At 39.4% G+C, this 17,672-nt stretch overlaps 1 protein-coding gene across 1 annotated transcript; it reads left to right on the top strand.

The window, feature by feature from the left end:
- Positions 1-12,059: 12,059 nt before the first annotated feature.
- LOC139448950 (caprin-2-like) lies at positions 12,060-14,609 on the top strand. Its single transcript, XM_071230457.1, has 2 exons — positions 12,060-12,564; positions 14,206-14,609. The coding sequence occupies exons 1-2, from the start codon at positions 12,060-12,062 to the stop codon at positions 14,607-14,609; spliced, it is 909 nt and encodes a 302-aa protein (XP_071086558.1).
- Positions 14,610-17,672: the final 3,063 nt, after the last annotated feature.

Below are 17,672 nucleotides of genomic sequence, written 5' to 3'. Positions count from 1 at the left end.
CCATATCTGCTGGAGCATGTTTCGAAGTTCCTGGAGTGTCCATCTCATTCCACATGTGCTATATAACAAGTCGAGCAATATGAGGCCGGGCGTTGTCATGTTGAAAGGTAATGCCTGGGCCATGACGAAGCAAAAACGGTAAAACAACAGGGCCGATGATCTCGTCTCGGTGGAACTGTCCATTGAGATTTCCCTCTACCACTATCAAACGGGTCCTCTGTCTTGCTGTAATCCCATTCCATACCCTAACGCTGCCGCCACCGAACCGATCTTCTTCCAATACACAATGATTGACGTAACGTTCACCTCGACGTCGATAAACTCGAATCTGTCCATCGCTGTGGCTGAGGTGAAAACGAGACTCGTCAGTGAATAGAACTTGTCCCCACTGCATGGCCGTCCAGCATAGACGCTGTCTGCACCACTGGTTTCCTGTCAAAATGGGCGGCGACGTACGGTTTGTGAAGATGTTCGTCGAAGGCCAGGGATACTTCTTGCAGTCACTGTTGCTGACTGGAATCGATTTCGTAGGTGTGTTGTTCCAGTTGTCTTGTCGATAATTGGTTACGCGTGGCCTGCCACTCCGAGGATGGTCTCTGACTGCATTCGTCAGTTGCCAACGTTGCCATAAACACCAAATGGTGTTTCTGTGGACGTTAAATTGTCTTGCAACATCACGTTGACTCGATCCTGCTTCAAGCATACCAATAGCTCGCAGACGCTCATTTTCGGACAGGCGTGGCATTTCATGATGTTGAATAATTGCGTAATTTTGTTGATTTTCTGAATGGTTGTTGTCAGCACGATGCTAAACAATGCATATGGAATCCCGTTAACGCACATGTTTTTATACCCATTCTTGGGTAGTGAAATGCATGGGAATTGCATAAAAGTCAATTTTTGCATGGGGTATGAATCGAAAAAGCCATTATGAATCATCAAAGCCATTACAGAACAGAGGTGCTGGGATGTTCATGCTAAAATCAATCTCATGAGCTGTGTGTCGCACTCATGAAGAGCAACCTCCATGTGGCAAGTGCCGGGTGGCGCTAATCACTCTTCCCCCGTGTGGATGGGGTAGAATGTGTTGCTTATCGCATGAGGCGACTAAATATAGATTCCTAGTCTCGGTTCCTGTTGATTGAGGCTTCTGATCATGGACCAATAAAACTAAATCCCTTTGCTGTCTCTGAAACTATGTCTGGAATTTGTGGGGAAGTTAGAAATGTTACTCGTCTTCGGACTGGCTCCCTTCTTGTGGAGTGTGACCGAAGACTACAATCTCTAATTCTTTTATCTGTGACTACATTTGCTAATGTTGAGATTGTTGTGTCCGCTCACAGGACACCTAACTCGTGTCGGGGCATTGTTGGAGACAGAGCTTGTTGACATTCTGATTGACGTGAAATGTGCAAACTGTGGTGGCAATCATGTTTCCTCGTCCAAGTCTTGCCCTGAATGGCAAAAGCAGTCAGAAATTTTAAAACTAAAGTACCAAAAAACCATTTCATTTTCAAATGCAAAGTAACTCTACCTCAACCAGACAAAATCTTCCTCAACCCACACCTACGTCATCGTCAGATCATGTCCCTGAGTTATATGTTCAAGGATATCAGAAAAAAGTATATTTTGATTCTCATAGCGATGAAGATTCTAAATACAACGAGGTATTTTCATTACACGAACTACATACTGCTCTTGAGCAAGCTCGTGATACTGCAGCAGGCATTGAGTATATGCAGTATCAGTTATTGAAGCATTTGCATGAATCGTGTCTTGAGACACTTTTAGATATTTTTGACCGAATATGGGTGTCGGGGAATTTTCCTTATTCGTGGCATGAGTGGTTTTACGCGGCTTTTAGCAATATTCCAGCAAAATCACGGCGGGGGACACCAGAAATGGGCTTCACACATTGGCTACCCGACCACCCCCTTCGTGGCATGATGCAATTGTAGTTCGTTATATTCGTTGTTCCTTGTACACGTTTTCGCTCGCAGCATTGACTTGTATTAGCGAGCCTTATCAACCAATCCCTTTTGTTGGCGTTTATTGAAATCATTCAAAACTAACTGACTGAAAATTGTCTTCCGATGACCATGAGGTTGGGTCAAAATAGGTCGAAATATACTGAACCAAATTAAAAACTTCACAATCCTAAAATTTTAACATTTTGACCAGTTATCATTGTGTATTTAAACAGTAATGGCCACGTATTGTCTTCAGATAACATCCGTTTTTGTCCCGGTGAATCGATCAAAATCATGTGCACAGCACTATAGTGGCAAATGGGTTTTTCACGTGCAACTGGTCACGTGGCCATAATACCGCACGTGTTTTCAGCCATACATGTTAGCAGTCATTAACAAAAAAGAAAAACACAAGAAAACAAAAGTTTTTACGGCCATTTGTCATGCCACGCCTTTCAAATGTGCAACGTGAACGTGCCATCGGCATATTGCAGACGGGAACGTCCGTAGCTGAAGTTGCAAGGACGATGGGTTGTAGTCGACGGACTGTTTATGATTTACAGACGCGTCTACAGCAAACGGGTACCACCGCTGATCGCCTTCATGTCTTACGTCACCTCCGTAACCGATTTTTGACGGCTACATCAACCAGACATGAACTGTTTAGGGGTAGACTGAGTGCGCAAACTGTTCGAAACCGTCTGAGAACTGCTCACCTTCAGGCACGACGGCCATACTGCGGGCCGATTCTGACTCAATTACACAGACGTCAACGTCAATTGTGGGCACAGCGACACTTACGATGGACTCAGAGGAATTGGAATCAAGTCGTCTTCAGTAATGAATCCCGATTTAATCTTTGATTTGCTGATGGTAGGGCGGGGTGTGGAGGCGCCGTCATGAACGTTACGCCCAGTGTTATGTTCAGGAAGTTGACATATCTCGAGGCGGAAGTGTCATGGTGTGGGGTGCTTTCTGTGGCAATGCACGTTCCAGGATTCTTGTCATCCGTGGCAACCTCAACGCTGCTGCTTACCGCGACCAGGTACTGGCACCAGAACTTCTGCCTTTATCGGCAGCACATGGACCCGGTTTGATCTTCCAACACGACAATGCCAGACCCCACACAGCAATTTTGACAAGGACTTTCCTTCAGAATGCGAGAGACAACGTCATGGACTGGCCGTCAAGGTCTCCCGACCTCAATCTCATCGAACACGTCTGGGATGCTCTTGGCAGAAGTCGGCGCACTCTTCAGAACCAAGTACAGAATTTGCAAGATCTTGGCACCATTTTGCAGCAACAATGGCGTCGTCTTCCCAATCATGTGTTCACAAGCATCACAAGGTCCATGCGGAGGCGTTGTGTGGCAGTTGTCAACGCACATGGTGGCCATACACGCTACTGAACTTGTGTGCCATCAGATTCTCGTGCTTGGGATTTAAACTGTTGATGTTATTACCGAATACCGTAGGTGCTTGGAACAAATTATGGTTACCACCGTTAATCAAAATCCTTCTTTGGACATAAATGATTAAAAATTACCTTCTCTGATACATTTGTCCGTTGAGAGGGTATGTAAGACCACGTCTTTCAAAGTATATTTATTTGTACCACTCTTTTAATCGTAGTATATGTGTTGTTTTAATATTTGCTAGCTTTACCAATAATCGCCAACAGCTGAGGGATGATGTAAATCCGGCTGGGGTCCATGCAGTTAGCAAAAGTACTGTAAGTCCCTATGGACCCTAGCATGGTGATCACTCTTCAGTGGCTGGTGATCACTAGCTCATTTTTATCTTGTATTGTTACATATGATGTTATATTTGTATGGCTATCTACTAGTTTTAAACATAATCTGTGATAAATCTAGTTATTTTACTGTCCATCGTTGACAGGTTTTTATTCATTCTACATATATGTATTATTAATGTCCTTCTCGTCACGATATGGCTGAAATATTGCCGATGTGACGTTAAATATTAATTCACTCACTCACCGTTGTATATCATATATGGGAATACTTTTAAAAATGTGAAGTTTTTAATTTGACTCAGTATAGAAGCAAAAGACCCACCTGAGATAGTATTCTTAAAAATAGGAAAAAAGAATTAGTTTATAATTAAGTACTACCTTGACTCTCATTATGTGCTATGATTGTCATGTCAACTCATTTTAGAACTTTGAGACTTTTGGGTGCAATAAGCAGACATAAATATACTTTTTTTTGTAGGTCTGACTATCTTTTTGACATGACTACATATGACTATATGAATATTTACTAAAAATGTCAAATTGTCCCAGGTGAAGTTTCGACGTTATGAAGGATTGCTGTAATCCACACGTTCAAGCCGCACCTGTGACATGCATGAACTGTGCACACCAGGTGAGAAAAGACAGGCGTTGATCTATTTAAATGGACAATCGCATGTGTATAAATATTTTTGTGGATCGTCTTGACTGTGTAACAAGATTGTTTGCGGACAACACAGAAATTGTGATTATGTAAACGAGTGGTGTAATACTTCGCTCCTCTCCTACAATTCAGACAAAACAGAAGAGATATTATCTACTCTGAACCAATCTGATTTGATTCTAAAGAAATAATATATATGTAATATTCTAATGGTCAATGCATATTAATAATTTTATAACACCAACTGCAAAAAGAATTAATTTCATGCGAAAAGTAAAGTATATGTTAAATAAAACGACTCTAACCTGTAGCATTTTCATATGTCCTCACCTTGATTATGCTTGTGAGGTATGGCTGGTTTCTCATTAGAATTAAAGGAGAAACTTGAAAAACTCCAGCTCGAAGCAGCTCGTAAAGTTACCTGAAATGTTCACCGAGATGCTCTCTATTTTGAAACTGGTTGGAATACACTTGCAGAAAGAAGTAAGTATGGCAAGTTCTTGTGTTTTTAAAATCAACAGTGATGAAGCCCTTTATTTCCTACTTGTGAAGGGCAGTCAGTATGTGGAGGGTCCATCCGAACAGCACCATGAAGCTCACTCGATATACACACGTACAGCAAATCGGGCAGTGAAGGCTGGAATTGACCCAAATCATCTAATTTCGGTCGTAATCTTAATCATAATCATGTGTATTTATTATGCTTCAGATTGTTAGAACATGATGTTAAATTTTACCCTGAAGACCCTCAGTACATCATCGTGTACAGTCGCTGTCCAATGTATACAAAAGAAACATGGGACACCGTGCTTCACAGTCTGAAGCAACCAAACAATATTTTTACAATAAATAAACACACAATGTAAATACTATATACAAAGAATTTCTGTATTGAACTATTTTGTATATCTGTTATATTCTATAATGTAAGATGATTGTCTTTTGAAGTAAAAGTGTAGTGTGGATGACAAAGTAAAGTACCGTGTGGGTGACGTATAAAAAATATAGATCTGATACAATTAGTGCATTGTAAACTGGCAGAAGAAATTGCTGGTTTAGAGATCGATTTTCATCGTGTGCAAATTATGTTTATTTTCATGCAGAGCTACAATTCATAAAATATATGTGTGTCTTTTGAGGTACAGTGCTTCAGACACCAAGAGAACTGTACTTTTGAAATAGTCAACCAAAGCACTAACAAGTTGCCACTGAGCAATTTAGCAAGTTCTTGTGCAATTGTCCTCAGTTCTTTCCCCGGCCTTCGCCCTTGCCAACAACTCCCGGATCCAGCATCAGCCATCCTGTATTATAGAGACTTAAGGCTGATTGTTCTCAGAGACCTTAAAACAAGAGTTCAATGAAACATGCTTATATTTGTGAGCGTAGAGATGGAAATCGTTCCCAAATTTACTTGGAACATATGTGTATTGTTTCACTGCTGTATTTAAAAGCTGAAAAATAACAACAACATCAGTCAAGACTAGCAATTACATTTCGTGGGCATGTGTGATTTTGATGGTCCATTGAACCGTTAAAGGGGTCACGATGTTACATCTAGTGTTCTAAGGAACAATGTTTTCAGCGAAATCAATCCATTCAATCAACCTATGGATCACAACAAATTAACAAAATACACACACTTTGTCGACAAGAATAGATTGATTGACATACCAGAAATCCAGTAGGAACAGCGCACATGTTAAGGTCATCCATCGTCATCAATAAATCTTGATTTCCGTTTCATAGTTTCCAGTGGCTTACAGTGTGTAATCTGGTTGATTGTGCTGCCCAAGGACATGGACCTTTGCTCATACTATCGTTTTCTCCTTGTTTGTAGATATACATATGGTGAAATATTTATAATTTGCGTTTAACCATGTCTATAACTATGAAAATACTTTGACCAAGAACAAGTAAAATCGTCTGGCGTTTATGTTGGTTGGTTTGTTGTTTTACGCCGCACTCAGCAATGTTCCAGCTTTATGACGGCGGTCTGTAAATAATCGAGCCTGGACCAGACAATCCAGTGATTGATATCATGAACATCGATCCATGCAATTGGGATCGATGACATGCATCAACCAAGTCAGCGAGCCTGACCACCCGATCCCGTTAGTCACCTTTTACGACAAGCATGGGTTTGCTGAAGACTTATTCTACCCTGGCATTTATGAGTGAGTTAATCATGAGATATGATGTGCAAAGGTACTTCCAAGTCCTTCATCAACCGTCCTGTTCTCTTCACCTGCCTCAGTCTGACTTACACCTGTTCCCAAACATAAAGAGAGCTCTGGCTCGACTCGAATGATGACATCAAAGCACCTGCAGAGGACGTTTTGGACAGCCAAGAGAAGGCCTTGGCTTTTTATTTTTTTCAGAATTCATTGATACTTTTTATGTTGAAAGTGTTAGTTAATATATTGGTAGTATATTATTATTGACTGTGATTACTCGAGGCTGTGCCCTCTATGGGGGTTGAAGTAGAGCAAAATAATTGTCTCCCGGGAGGGTATCGTAAGTACATGTCATTCAAAGAATATGTAGATCTACCATTGTTTCAAACGCAGAATATTTGTCATGTTAATTTTGGCTAAATTGCTAAAATTGAAGTAAATCCTGCTGGGGTAACATGCAGGTAGCAAGGTTACTGTAGGTCCCCATGTATACCTAGTATGGTGATGTATTTCTGGTTGTTAGCGATCTATGATCCGGTTTTATATTGTACTTTCTAATAATAGTTTAATGCACTAATACTAGTTTTCTATAAAATCTGTCATGGACTAGTGTCCACCTGTCCATCGAAGGCAGGTTTACCCTTCAGTTAAATTGTTTCTCACTCACCCATTTCTGATGTTACTGACGTCACAAGCCTTTCAGGATGAGTCGCCATTATGGCGCTCATTCACTTGTTTAGCGACGCGCTAAAGGTATACATTTTCTGAGGACGGATATAGGAGCTGTTGTGAATTTTCGGAAGAACGTAAGACTCGAATACCTGTATAGTTCGACTATGGAACGTGCCGCAAAGGCACGTCATACATTGCCAGAACAGCACATCAAAGGAATTTCTAACGCACTCACTCAACAGTTATCATGGTAGCCGGGTACATGATAGTCGGTCTTACAGACCCTGATACAAATATATATCAAATACAGTCCATGCAAGTCTATAATGTTTGGTGTGAAGAGAGTCACTGGGCTCCCTTTTATTATATCTTTATTTAGATAACTGAACAACAGTTTTTTTCTGTGCGATATGTTTATTTTAGAGACTAGATGTTAGTCTGAAAATGAAGAGAGTCACTGGGCTCCCTTTTATTATATTTTTATTAAGATAACTGAACAACTGGGGTTTTTTTGTACGATATGTTCATTTCAGAGACTAGATGTTAGTCCAGGTACGTGAAAACAAACTCAGATATTGATGAAGCTGATGTTTCTTCTGTAACTGTTATCCATCTGGACAAGGGAGAGGAGGCATGGATGATACAACTGAATCACGACGTATTCATTACGTTTTCTGCTGGATACTTTGCTAGAGTGTCAGTCGACGGACTTACTGAATAATGTAGGCTCACGTTTACAAATACCAGCTGCATTCTGCAGAATACAAAGTCAGACAGACAAAGATAAAAGGAGTAAAGCATGATATTACTAATAAACCAGCTATAAAATAAAAACACATTTTGAATGAAATGTTAGAGGTCATAGAATAATAAGACAATGCGGCAAAATAGTGATGGAAATCGTATAACTAGATCAAGTCTTGAGACCACACACCATACCTCATTTGGCACGTCGCCGCAATCACGAGTTTCAGCATGATAACGCCCGTGCCTACACTGCGAGAGCAACAAGAGACTTTCTACAGCAGAATTGCATCAGAACCATGCAGTGGCCTGCCCTCAGTCCCGATTTAAATCCCATAGAGCACCAGTGGGACGAGATTCAAAGACGCAGCTGCAGCTGAATTGCGTCAGGCGTTCCTCAGAGTGGGGGCTCAAGTGCCTATGGCCTTCATCAACCGCCTCATCCATTCCATGTATCGACGTTGCACGACAGTCATCAATGCACATGGCGGACGCACGAGATACTGACTTGGGATGCCATTTTCTCAGAGACTAGTGTTGTGTTTCACTTCAAGAACATTTGACACTTTAATTTCAACCTTGATGATCAGTTTTGCCAAGTTTCATCTTTTTAATATGTCTCAAAGTATGTTGTAAGTTTTTGAACAAGTAAGGTTTCTCATATATCTATCCACGGTGACGTTTCTTTTGCGGTTCAGTATATATTAAGAATCGAATATAATAAATATAATTCTTACATGTCATTGTCCATACCACATACTTCCATCAAATTTATGATGATAGGCAGAAATGTCTGAATAATGGAAAAAAATAACATTTTCATGTGGGTGCCATGGTGTTAATTTTTAAATTCAGATACTGTTTCTAAATCGAAGTTGGGTTCATTCTTGTCAAGATTTTACAGATGAAGAACACACCATAAGCTCACTTCAACGGAAAGTAAGTGATTGATTGAAGAATTGAGTTTTTGAGTGAGTGAGAGCGGAATTACTATGTTTTCAGTGTAGAGATGTGTTAGTTGTAGATTTGACTGAATCAATTTCGAACAGATGCGCACAATGGGTTATTTCAGAAACTATATCAACATGTAACAGGTAACATAGCTCTACATTGCAAACACAGCATGCTTATCTCCATATAACATGTGAAATCGTTGGTTATGTTGTTGTAAAGAGAAGAGACATGGGTTTAGTCCAATGATTGGACAGGGTGACAAATTGAATAATGAAAGTCTTTAGCTAACAGTGAGAACCCAAGACTCATCCATGGCTACAACTCCACCAACAAAATAAGCTGGGTCTGCTTCAAAACGAGGTGGACCCGGTATCAGGAACCCAGCATGCTGAAACCTTCGTCAGGACCAATTCATTCCTTAGAATGTTCTCAACTCTCTCAGCCATAACCATAGCATGTAATTATAATCAACATTTTCCATAATGGTGTCAGTTGAAGGTCTTCCAGGCTCTCTCCTGCCCTTCGCTGTCCACTCTTAACAGTGGCAAAGGAAGGAGCATTATCCCTTAAAATTGACACCATGTCCGCATGGATGGCTGTTGACCCCTTCAGTTAGATATACTTGATGGCAGAGCAGTAGCCAGTTTGTCACCAGCAGAAAATGCATTGTCACGGTGCTGCCTGATTTGTCTTTGGTTCAAATGCTACGTGTCGGTTGGTTGGTTGGTTGGTTGTTTAATGCCGCGCTCAGCAATATTCCATCTATATGACGGCGGTCTGAGTCAAACGCATGGCCAATATTGTACTTAATACATGCAAGCTGTTAAGGGTGTACTACACATCCTTTCTAGTTGGGTTCAGAGATTTTCAACCACGCCTTGTAATCTGATCACATGCAACCAGTCACACAAATACCACCATGACATAGGGGGTTAACCCAATATGGCATTTATATAACGGAATATTAATCATAATTTAGATGAAAGTGGATGTTCCTTTGTGCCACAGTCATTATTATTCCAGTTATTCACGGCAGCCTGCCATATGTCTGGTTCTGTGTGTATTACTGTATTCCTGCATCGCTTTGCGTCGTCCTACATGACAATGACACGCCGTGGTGAAACTTAAGAACTATCCAAAGCTACTTTACACAGTTGTAAAAACAAATCAAGGCCAGTATTAGAAGACCAACCTGTAGGTCCTGTGACCAAATCATGGAAACAAAGGTTTGAAAGTGTTTTTGAGTTTCCTGATGTATACTGAACAATTTTGACTTGGGCTGCCCGGTTGAAAATCCCGGGCATTTTGGGGAAGGGTCAACAAAGGTCAAACAGGGGTCAAAATTCAAAATTGTGTCGATATGCATATCAAATTACTCGTCCAGTCATAAGGAACCTAGAAATATATAGTTTGTTATACTTCCGACCTTAAATGGGGGAGCTATGGCCAAAAACGTTGAAAGGTCAACGCACTTTTGGCAGTCGGTGGATTTCACAAACACAGTTAACATTGTCCGATAGTCATGATTTTAGCGTCTAATAATATGTTTTCTGACATGACAAATTCAACCAAGCAACTTTTAAAAGTAAAAAGGGTTACCTTGACCTTGAAAATCGAAAATGGTTGGCTGCACGAAGAATTGTAATGCTTCAGCAAAGTCACAGGATCATTGGCCAATAACGCAGCATATTTCAGAATTCATTGTCCAGTAATGCTTTTCTAACCTTACTTTAGTGCACAGTTCATCATCCTACTCTGTGTCATACCCATCAGACGCAGAGTCGGAATCACTGTCACAATCACTAGTATCTGAATCTGTGTCCGATTCTACAGAGCAGTTTGCTCTGGCATCACTCAGATGTTGAGGCAGTGCTGGCTGTGAATACCGTATTGGCAAGTAAGCATTTCTGGAGAATGGATTTTGAAATATGCTGCGTTATTGGCCAAGGATCCTGTTTCCAATGACTTTGCTGAAGCATGACAATTCTTCGTGCAGCCCTTTTGGCAACCATTTTCGATTTTCAAGGTCAAGGTAACCCTTTTTACTTTTAAAAGTTGCTTGGTTGAATTTGTCATGTCAGAAAACATATTATTGAAAACAAATCATGACTATCGGACAATGTTAACTGTGTTTGTGAATTTCTGGGACTGCCAAAAGTGCGTTGACCTTTCAACGTGTTTGTCCATAGCTCCCCCATTTAAGGTCGGAAGTATAACAAACTATATATTTCTAGGTTCCTTATGACTGGACAAGTAATTTGATATGCATATCGACACAACGTTGAATTTTGACCCCTGTTTGACCTTTGTTGACCCTTCCCCAAAATGCCCGGGATTTTCAACCGGGCAGCCCAAGTCAAAATTGTTCAGTATACATCAGGAAACTCAAAAACACTTTCAAACCTTTGTTTCCATGATTTGGTCACGGGACCTACAGGCTGGTCCTTGACTACAGGTCAGGCAGATACGCACGGTAGAAAGTGTGACCAGAATAATGCTTCTGCGTCAGTACTCACAGTCATATATTATACATGAGTTATTTCTGTGGTATAACGTTCCTCCGATCTGTCTTCAAACTTTCTAGGTGACATAGAATATGTTAATACACGAAAATTGAAATACAAATACAATCACTCAACTATGATGACAAAGTAAATAAAATAAAATCGATTTGATGAAGGCATTTTATTATGTTAATGTAAAATTATTACGTACATATATAGTTACCGATATTAGGAACATTAATGAGAGCAAAACATAGTCTTTCAAACATATACTTCCGTCAGAAATTCTTCAGTTGTTTTAAGTCGGTTACATCAGTCCGTCCCTGGTTTCACATCTTTAACCACCCGCATTGTCGTACGCTCACCAAGTGCTTCAATGGCTACACAAAGTCCTTATGGTGCCACCTTTATTGAAGCAAACCATAGAGAGATAGGTTATCCATCCATGCAACTGCGCATTTAGTTATATTTATTTAGACATCAGATGTGAAACATAAGCAGTGTGCATGTAGGAGTGTCTTGTCAGGAAGTCAGATTCAAATTTCATTGGTCACGTGATCTAGATAATACAGATAAAAGGATTGAAAAGGGAAGACTGACGAAACTTGTTCAACATTTAGGCATAATGTTTGTGGGAGTTCTATTTCTTTGCATTTTGCTAAGTGGGCCTCTCTCTAGTCTAATCCTTCCTATGACAAAGCCGGACGGGAGTGCCGATCTTACCAGCCTTTTAAATCACGTCACTCTCCTTGAACAGACTGTTGCCAGTCTTCAGACTGACGTACAGACGAACACGGTTCAGGCAGCCGAAGTGGCATCCTTGAAAACAGAACTGCGGTTATCATTAAATGATCTCGCCATGGTGAAAGCAGAACTGAATGACATAAAACAGGGAAACAGTAACACCAACAGCCAAATGAAAGTCGAACTCCAATCAACAATGGCGCTGGCACAGAGTACATCAAAACAACTGGAAAGGCTTGAGAAAGACATGAACGCAACTTCTGCAGGTCTTCATATGATACAGAAGAACCTCAGCATGATGAGCACTGAAGTCACAACTTTAGGAAGTGACCTCTCTCAAGTACAGAACCAATCCCTTGACAACAAGCAGTTGCTGACGGTGCTTGGTAAGTTAAGACTTAGCATACTGGATGTTAGCACATATACGTGTATTTCATATCCTTGACTGCGCATGTCTTAGCAGTAACACAGAGAGAGAGAGAGAGAGAGAGAGAGAGAGAGAGAGAGAGAGAGAGAGAGAGAGAGAGAGAGAGAGAGAGAGAGAGAGAGAGAGAGAGAGAGAGAGAGAGAGAGAGAGAGAGAGTACGTGTGTACGTGTAACTATCCTGAAAGTGCACACTCTTCATACAGAATAATGTCTTTTGACATGTATGTTTATGTTAGTGAGGGGGAGGGAGGGGTTATTGTTATACTAATTTATTTTGCACTTCTCTGTTTCTTACCGTCATAACTGTAGTTTCAATGAAATGCTTCAATGAAACCCTAACTATCATAAGAGTGAGTGAGTGAGTATGGTTTTTACGCCGCTTTTAGCAATATTCCAGCAATATCACGGCGGGGGACACCAGAAATGGGCTTCACACATTGTACCCATGTCGGGATTCGAACCCGGGTCTTCGGCGTGACGAGCGAACGCTTTAACCACTAGGCTACCCGAACGCCCCAACTATCATAAGAACACCATCACTTGCAATGCAGATATACATGTGTAGATTTTCAAGAGAACAACGACTTGAGAGAGAATGGAGACAGTCCCATTTGACATGACCGTATTGATGGCTGTTGAATTCGTTTCATTTAAAAATGCATAATGACATACAGCGGCGTTCCTTATGACGCGGGGCGGTCGGGTAGCCTAGTGGTTAAAGCGTTCTCTCGTCACGCCGAAAACCCGGGTTCGATTCCCGACATGGGTACAATGTGTGAAGCCCATTTCTGGTGTTCCCCGCCGCGATATTGCTGGAATATTGCTAAAAGCGGCGTAAAACCATACTCACTCACTCACTCACTCCTTATGACGCAAGTTTTTTCGCTACAAAATACGCCAAAAGAAATGTCAAAAGATTTTATCCTAACGCAGCATGGTCGCCCCTATATTTCATTTTTCTGTCTGTGGTAGTCTGTTGATAGTCCGTTGTCTTCACTTCATATATTTCATAGAAATGTTCGCGTCATTCTATTTTCAAGAAAAGTATGCCAAATTTGGAAGTGTTATTATGTTTACTGCAATTAATTAATTAAATGTACCTCGTTCTTTATGATGACCTTTCTGACCTGGATGTGTATATAATTTCGTTAGTTGACTAGTATTGTTGTGTTCAAATTAGATTGCCTATCTGGGACGCTAGTAAACTATCAACCAATCAATTGAGTAAAATAATCAACCCTCTATATTAAGCATGCATTAGCAAAGAGAAATGAATTAACCAAACAACGTGTATATCCCAATGTGTATCATTTATGATTGTATCTATATGCGTAACTCTCTCTTGTATATGAGCCGGAGGCCTTTTGTATTATAAACCTCTTTTGACCTTGACTTTGACTTCAACTTTAGTACTTTCTTGAAACTCAAACATACAGGAGTCATCTAAAAGACACTCAACGAGGAACCCTGTCAGTGACATTTCAGATATAATATTACAAGTTCACTATAATATAGAAAACACAGTTTTCTATTTACTCGCATAAACAATAACGTATATGTACTCTGATATCTGGTCTTGATGTTTTCCCATTCATTTCAGCATCAAAGACAAGAAATGTGGCTTTCCATGTGTACTACCCACTTGATTCGCCTCTTGGCACTCCCGTGACATTTAGTCATACTAACTACAACGCTGGCTCTGGCTACAACACCACCACAGGGAAGTTCACAGCACCAGTCTCTGGAACCTTCGTGTTCTGGACGCAGCTAGAATTGGGGGAAACAAACACGAACATGTACGTCTATATCATGAAATCAGGAGGGGTGAACCTGGCAGCCGGGTACGTGAAAACAGACGCGGATATTGATGACGGTGACGCTTCTGCTATAACTGTCACCCATCTGGACAAGGGGGAGGAGGTATGGGTGGACATATATGTCTCAGAACATATTTATCAAACTCCTGCTTCATACTTTGGTGGAGTGTTGTTGTCAGCCGACTGATAAACCTTTTTGAACAATATTGGAAAATACACAAGAAACGTTGGTGTTCTATATCAGCTGTATTCTGTAGCATACAAACACTGTCTATTATCCAGACTTCACTCAGAACTAAGCATAATTCTTAAAAAGTAAAGACGAAAGCCTGCTGCCTTACTGGAAAAGACTGGTGAAATAATATACAGCCAAAATTATTAAATACATTCCTTCAGTTAAAACCATATTGTTGTATTCGGTACCCATCATTCCATTTATTTGTGAAATACATCTCATACCTGTGTGATATTTGTGTCGGAAACGACTGAGTATGTAAAACACTATAGAAGTGTCTTTATCCACTTTGATTCACATTACAACGTCAGCTGCAACGATCTACAATCAATCGCAGTTACGACCCTTCGAATGTGAACACAATGTCAACAGTCCGTTACATTGCCCACGTTTTTTGTCTGGTGCTCTAAGTAGAACCAATATAACCTGAAAGAGTTAGTGGGTCTTTTTAATAAATAAACATTAAAAAATAGTTGATAAAATCAAAGCAATATATTATTTCCCCTCACCGCTACATTGGTTTTTCTTATATAATGTATGAATCATAACATATGTTTTATTTGGGCATCTGGAACATGGGGTTGGGCATGTTATCAGGGATAAATCTAGACCTGCTCAGAGGTTGATATTCAGCCCCAAATCTGTAGCAGATGTCAGTAAACTGCCCCTCTTCAAAAGTATTAACATACCTATGCCATCCTAAAATAATGCAGAATGTAAGGAAATTATGTTATTAGTTTCTTGCCCATGTAAGGAAATTATGTTATTAGTTTTTTCCCCAATTTGTTTGCCAAGGGCACTTAGTTTGGAATTCTAAATTTATATAAAAATCCCTGGTCACACTTCCAGAAAATTGGACTTAATAAACTGCCAGTATTTAGGTACTGGGGTGTGAGAACAGTTGAAAGCATTGAGAGGATCCAAGATAAAATGAGCACCTGTAACTGCCATGGTTATTGCAAATCAATCTGATCCATGGTCCAGAAAAAGGAAACCTGCGATGGTAAAAGTATCCGAAGACAAGGTCTGCAGTACTTCCCATCAATTAACTTGCATTGATAACATATACAAAACAAATTAAACTTCATATATGATCTTGTTCAAAAGACTTGTCATGAATCCAATAATTATTACTGTTAACAACTAAACATGTAAATTAAGTACAACAAATATCTCACAAGGAAGAGAATTTATGGATGTCAACTTCTTAATTATAAGGAACACCACCATCCTTAAATTCAATTCCTTATGTGTATCACTCCTAAATGCCATCCAAAGACTTAAATATGTCATAAGTTCAAAGCTTTAATCAACAAAATTACCTGTTGACACCATGACTGTTACTTAGTAAGAAGAAATAATTTTTTCATTGCTCCAGAAACCACATGCCTATAGGACATAACACTTAATAATATATATTTCATTTTACAAATCACATGTGCAGTGACAAGTATTACTTATGCATGAAACAACATACATTTAAATGCAAATATCAGGTAGCTGGACACCTGGAGTTCATTACATATTTAAACATACATCCCAAGTATGCTTCACAAATACTTGTGTGAACATGACATTAAATAATATAAATACACACAAACAGGGATTCAGACCAGTTCCTTTTCTAGGATACTGAATGATTGTCATCCATAATGTCCTAACGGTGTTCTGACCCGTGAAGATTCCGGGGTAGAATAGGTCTTCAGCAACCCATGCTTGCCGTAAAGGGTGACTGTGCTTGTCGTAAAAGGCGACTAACGGGATCGGGTGGTCAGGCTCGCTGACTTGGTTGATGCATGTCATCGATCCCAAATGCTTGGATCGATGCTCAAGATATTAATCACTGGATTGTCTGGTCCATACTCGATTATTTACAGACCGCCGTCATATAGCTGGAATATTGCTGAGTGCGTCGTTAAACAACAAACAAACAAAAATATGATGCTCATTCTCAACATAACCATAACCAAAACTTGAACAATATGTAAATAACCATCATCCTGAATACACACTAGTTCTTGCACAATTATCAAATATTGACAATATCCTCAAATCATGGTAAAGAATTACATTTTGGGTTAAATACATTTCAATATTCATCACAGTTGTTATATATGAAATGTTTTAAGAATTATATAATTTATTGTGTATCAGAATTGATCAGTCACTCTGGATAATGCCTGATCAGGGTGTGAAATAGAGATAGTGTCTTTGTTTTTACAAATTCTTTGTATCTTGAAATAAGTAGCATGCATTATGATACTGGTAATCACTTTCCACACTATCTTTTTTTTAAATATATTATTTAAAAAGAAATTATTATGTCCTATAGAAAGAGCCAACAAGCTAAGTTTTATACCAGGTGGATGTTGTACCATCAAACATTCAGTGCTTGTTAGTTAGTGCAATTACATCATATTAATCTGACTTTTATACGGCATCAGTTAAACAACTGGTTGGAATAATTATGAATTACTTGATTAGATTAAAATTTATATCATTACTTGATCATGTTACTCTGAGTTCATAAAATAACCTTGCTATTATTTCCAGTTAATTAATTAAAATGACTTGACACTTGTAATCGTTTTTAACAGTTATATTGTTTCACTAAAATGTAGATCAGTAAGCTTCCACTACCGGTGAATAACTTATGTTGCAAACAATTCTAAACCAATAATTTTCTGATATTAACTGAGATGGGTTTTTTATTTCAATCTGTCAAAATATTTCAGTAATTCACTTCCTTCTCATGAAATTTTCCTCTCCTTTCTAACCTTGAAGGGATGATTCCATTTCACATTGGGTCCTGTCTCTTCATAGAAATGCTGAAATAGTCAAAGCATGATGTAATGGGAACTTACATGAAATAAATTGAAAGATTTTATGGAACGAAAACTATTTACAATGAATATATTTCTATGTTTAAAGAATTATTACTGCGAGAGTAATTTGCAATATTATGCTCGAGTAATTTGCAATATTAACAAATAGGCTTATTGCGATTTTTTTGTG

The sequence above is a fragment of the Haliotis cracherodii genome, unplaced genomic scaffold (genome assembly GCF_022045235.1).
Source record: "Haliotis cracherodii isolate W230 unplaced genomic scaffold, xgHalCrac1.p SCAF_7, whole genome shotgun sequence".
In the NCBI taxonomy this organism is placed as follows: Eukaryota; Metazoa; Mollusca; class Gastropoda; order Lepetellida; family Haliotidae; genus Haliotis; species Haliotis cracherodii.
The sequence above is the reverse complement of the archived record's forward strand: the minus strand, read 5'-3'. Positions and strand labels throughout refer to the sequence as shown.

Coding starts and splice junctions, on each gene's coding strand:
- LOC139448950 (XM_071230457.1), top strand. CDS start 12,060: ATGTTTGTGGGAGTTCTATTTCTTTGCATTTTGCTAAGTGGGCCTCTC. Junction 12,565..14,205: donor GCAGTTGCTGACGGTGCTTG/GTAAGTTAAGAC, acceptor CATTCATTTCAG/CATCAAAGACAAGAAATGTG.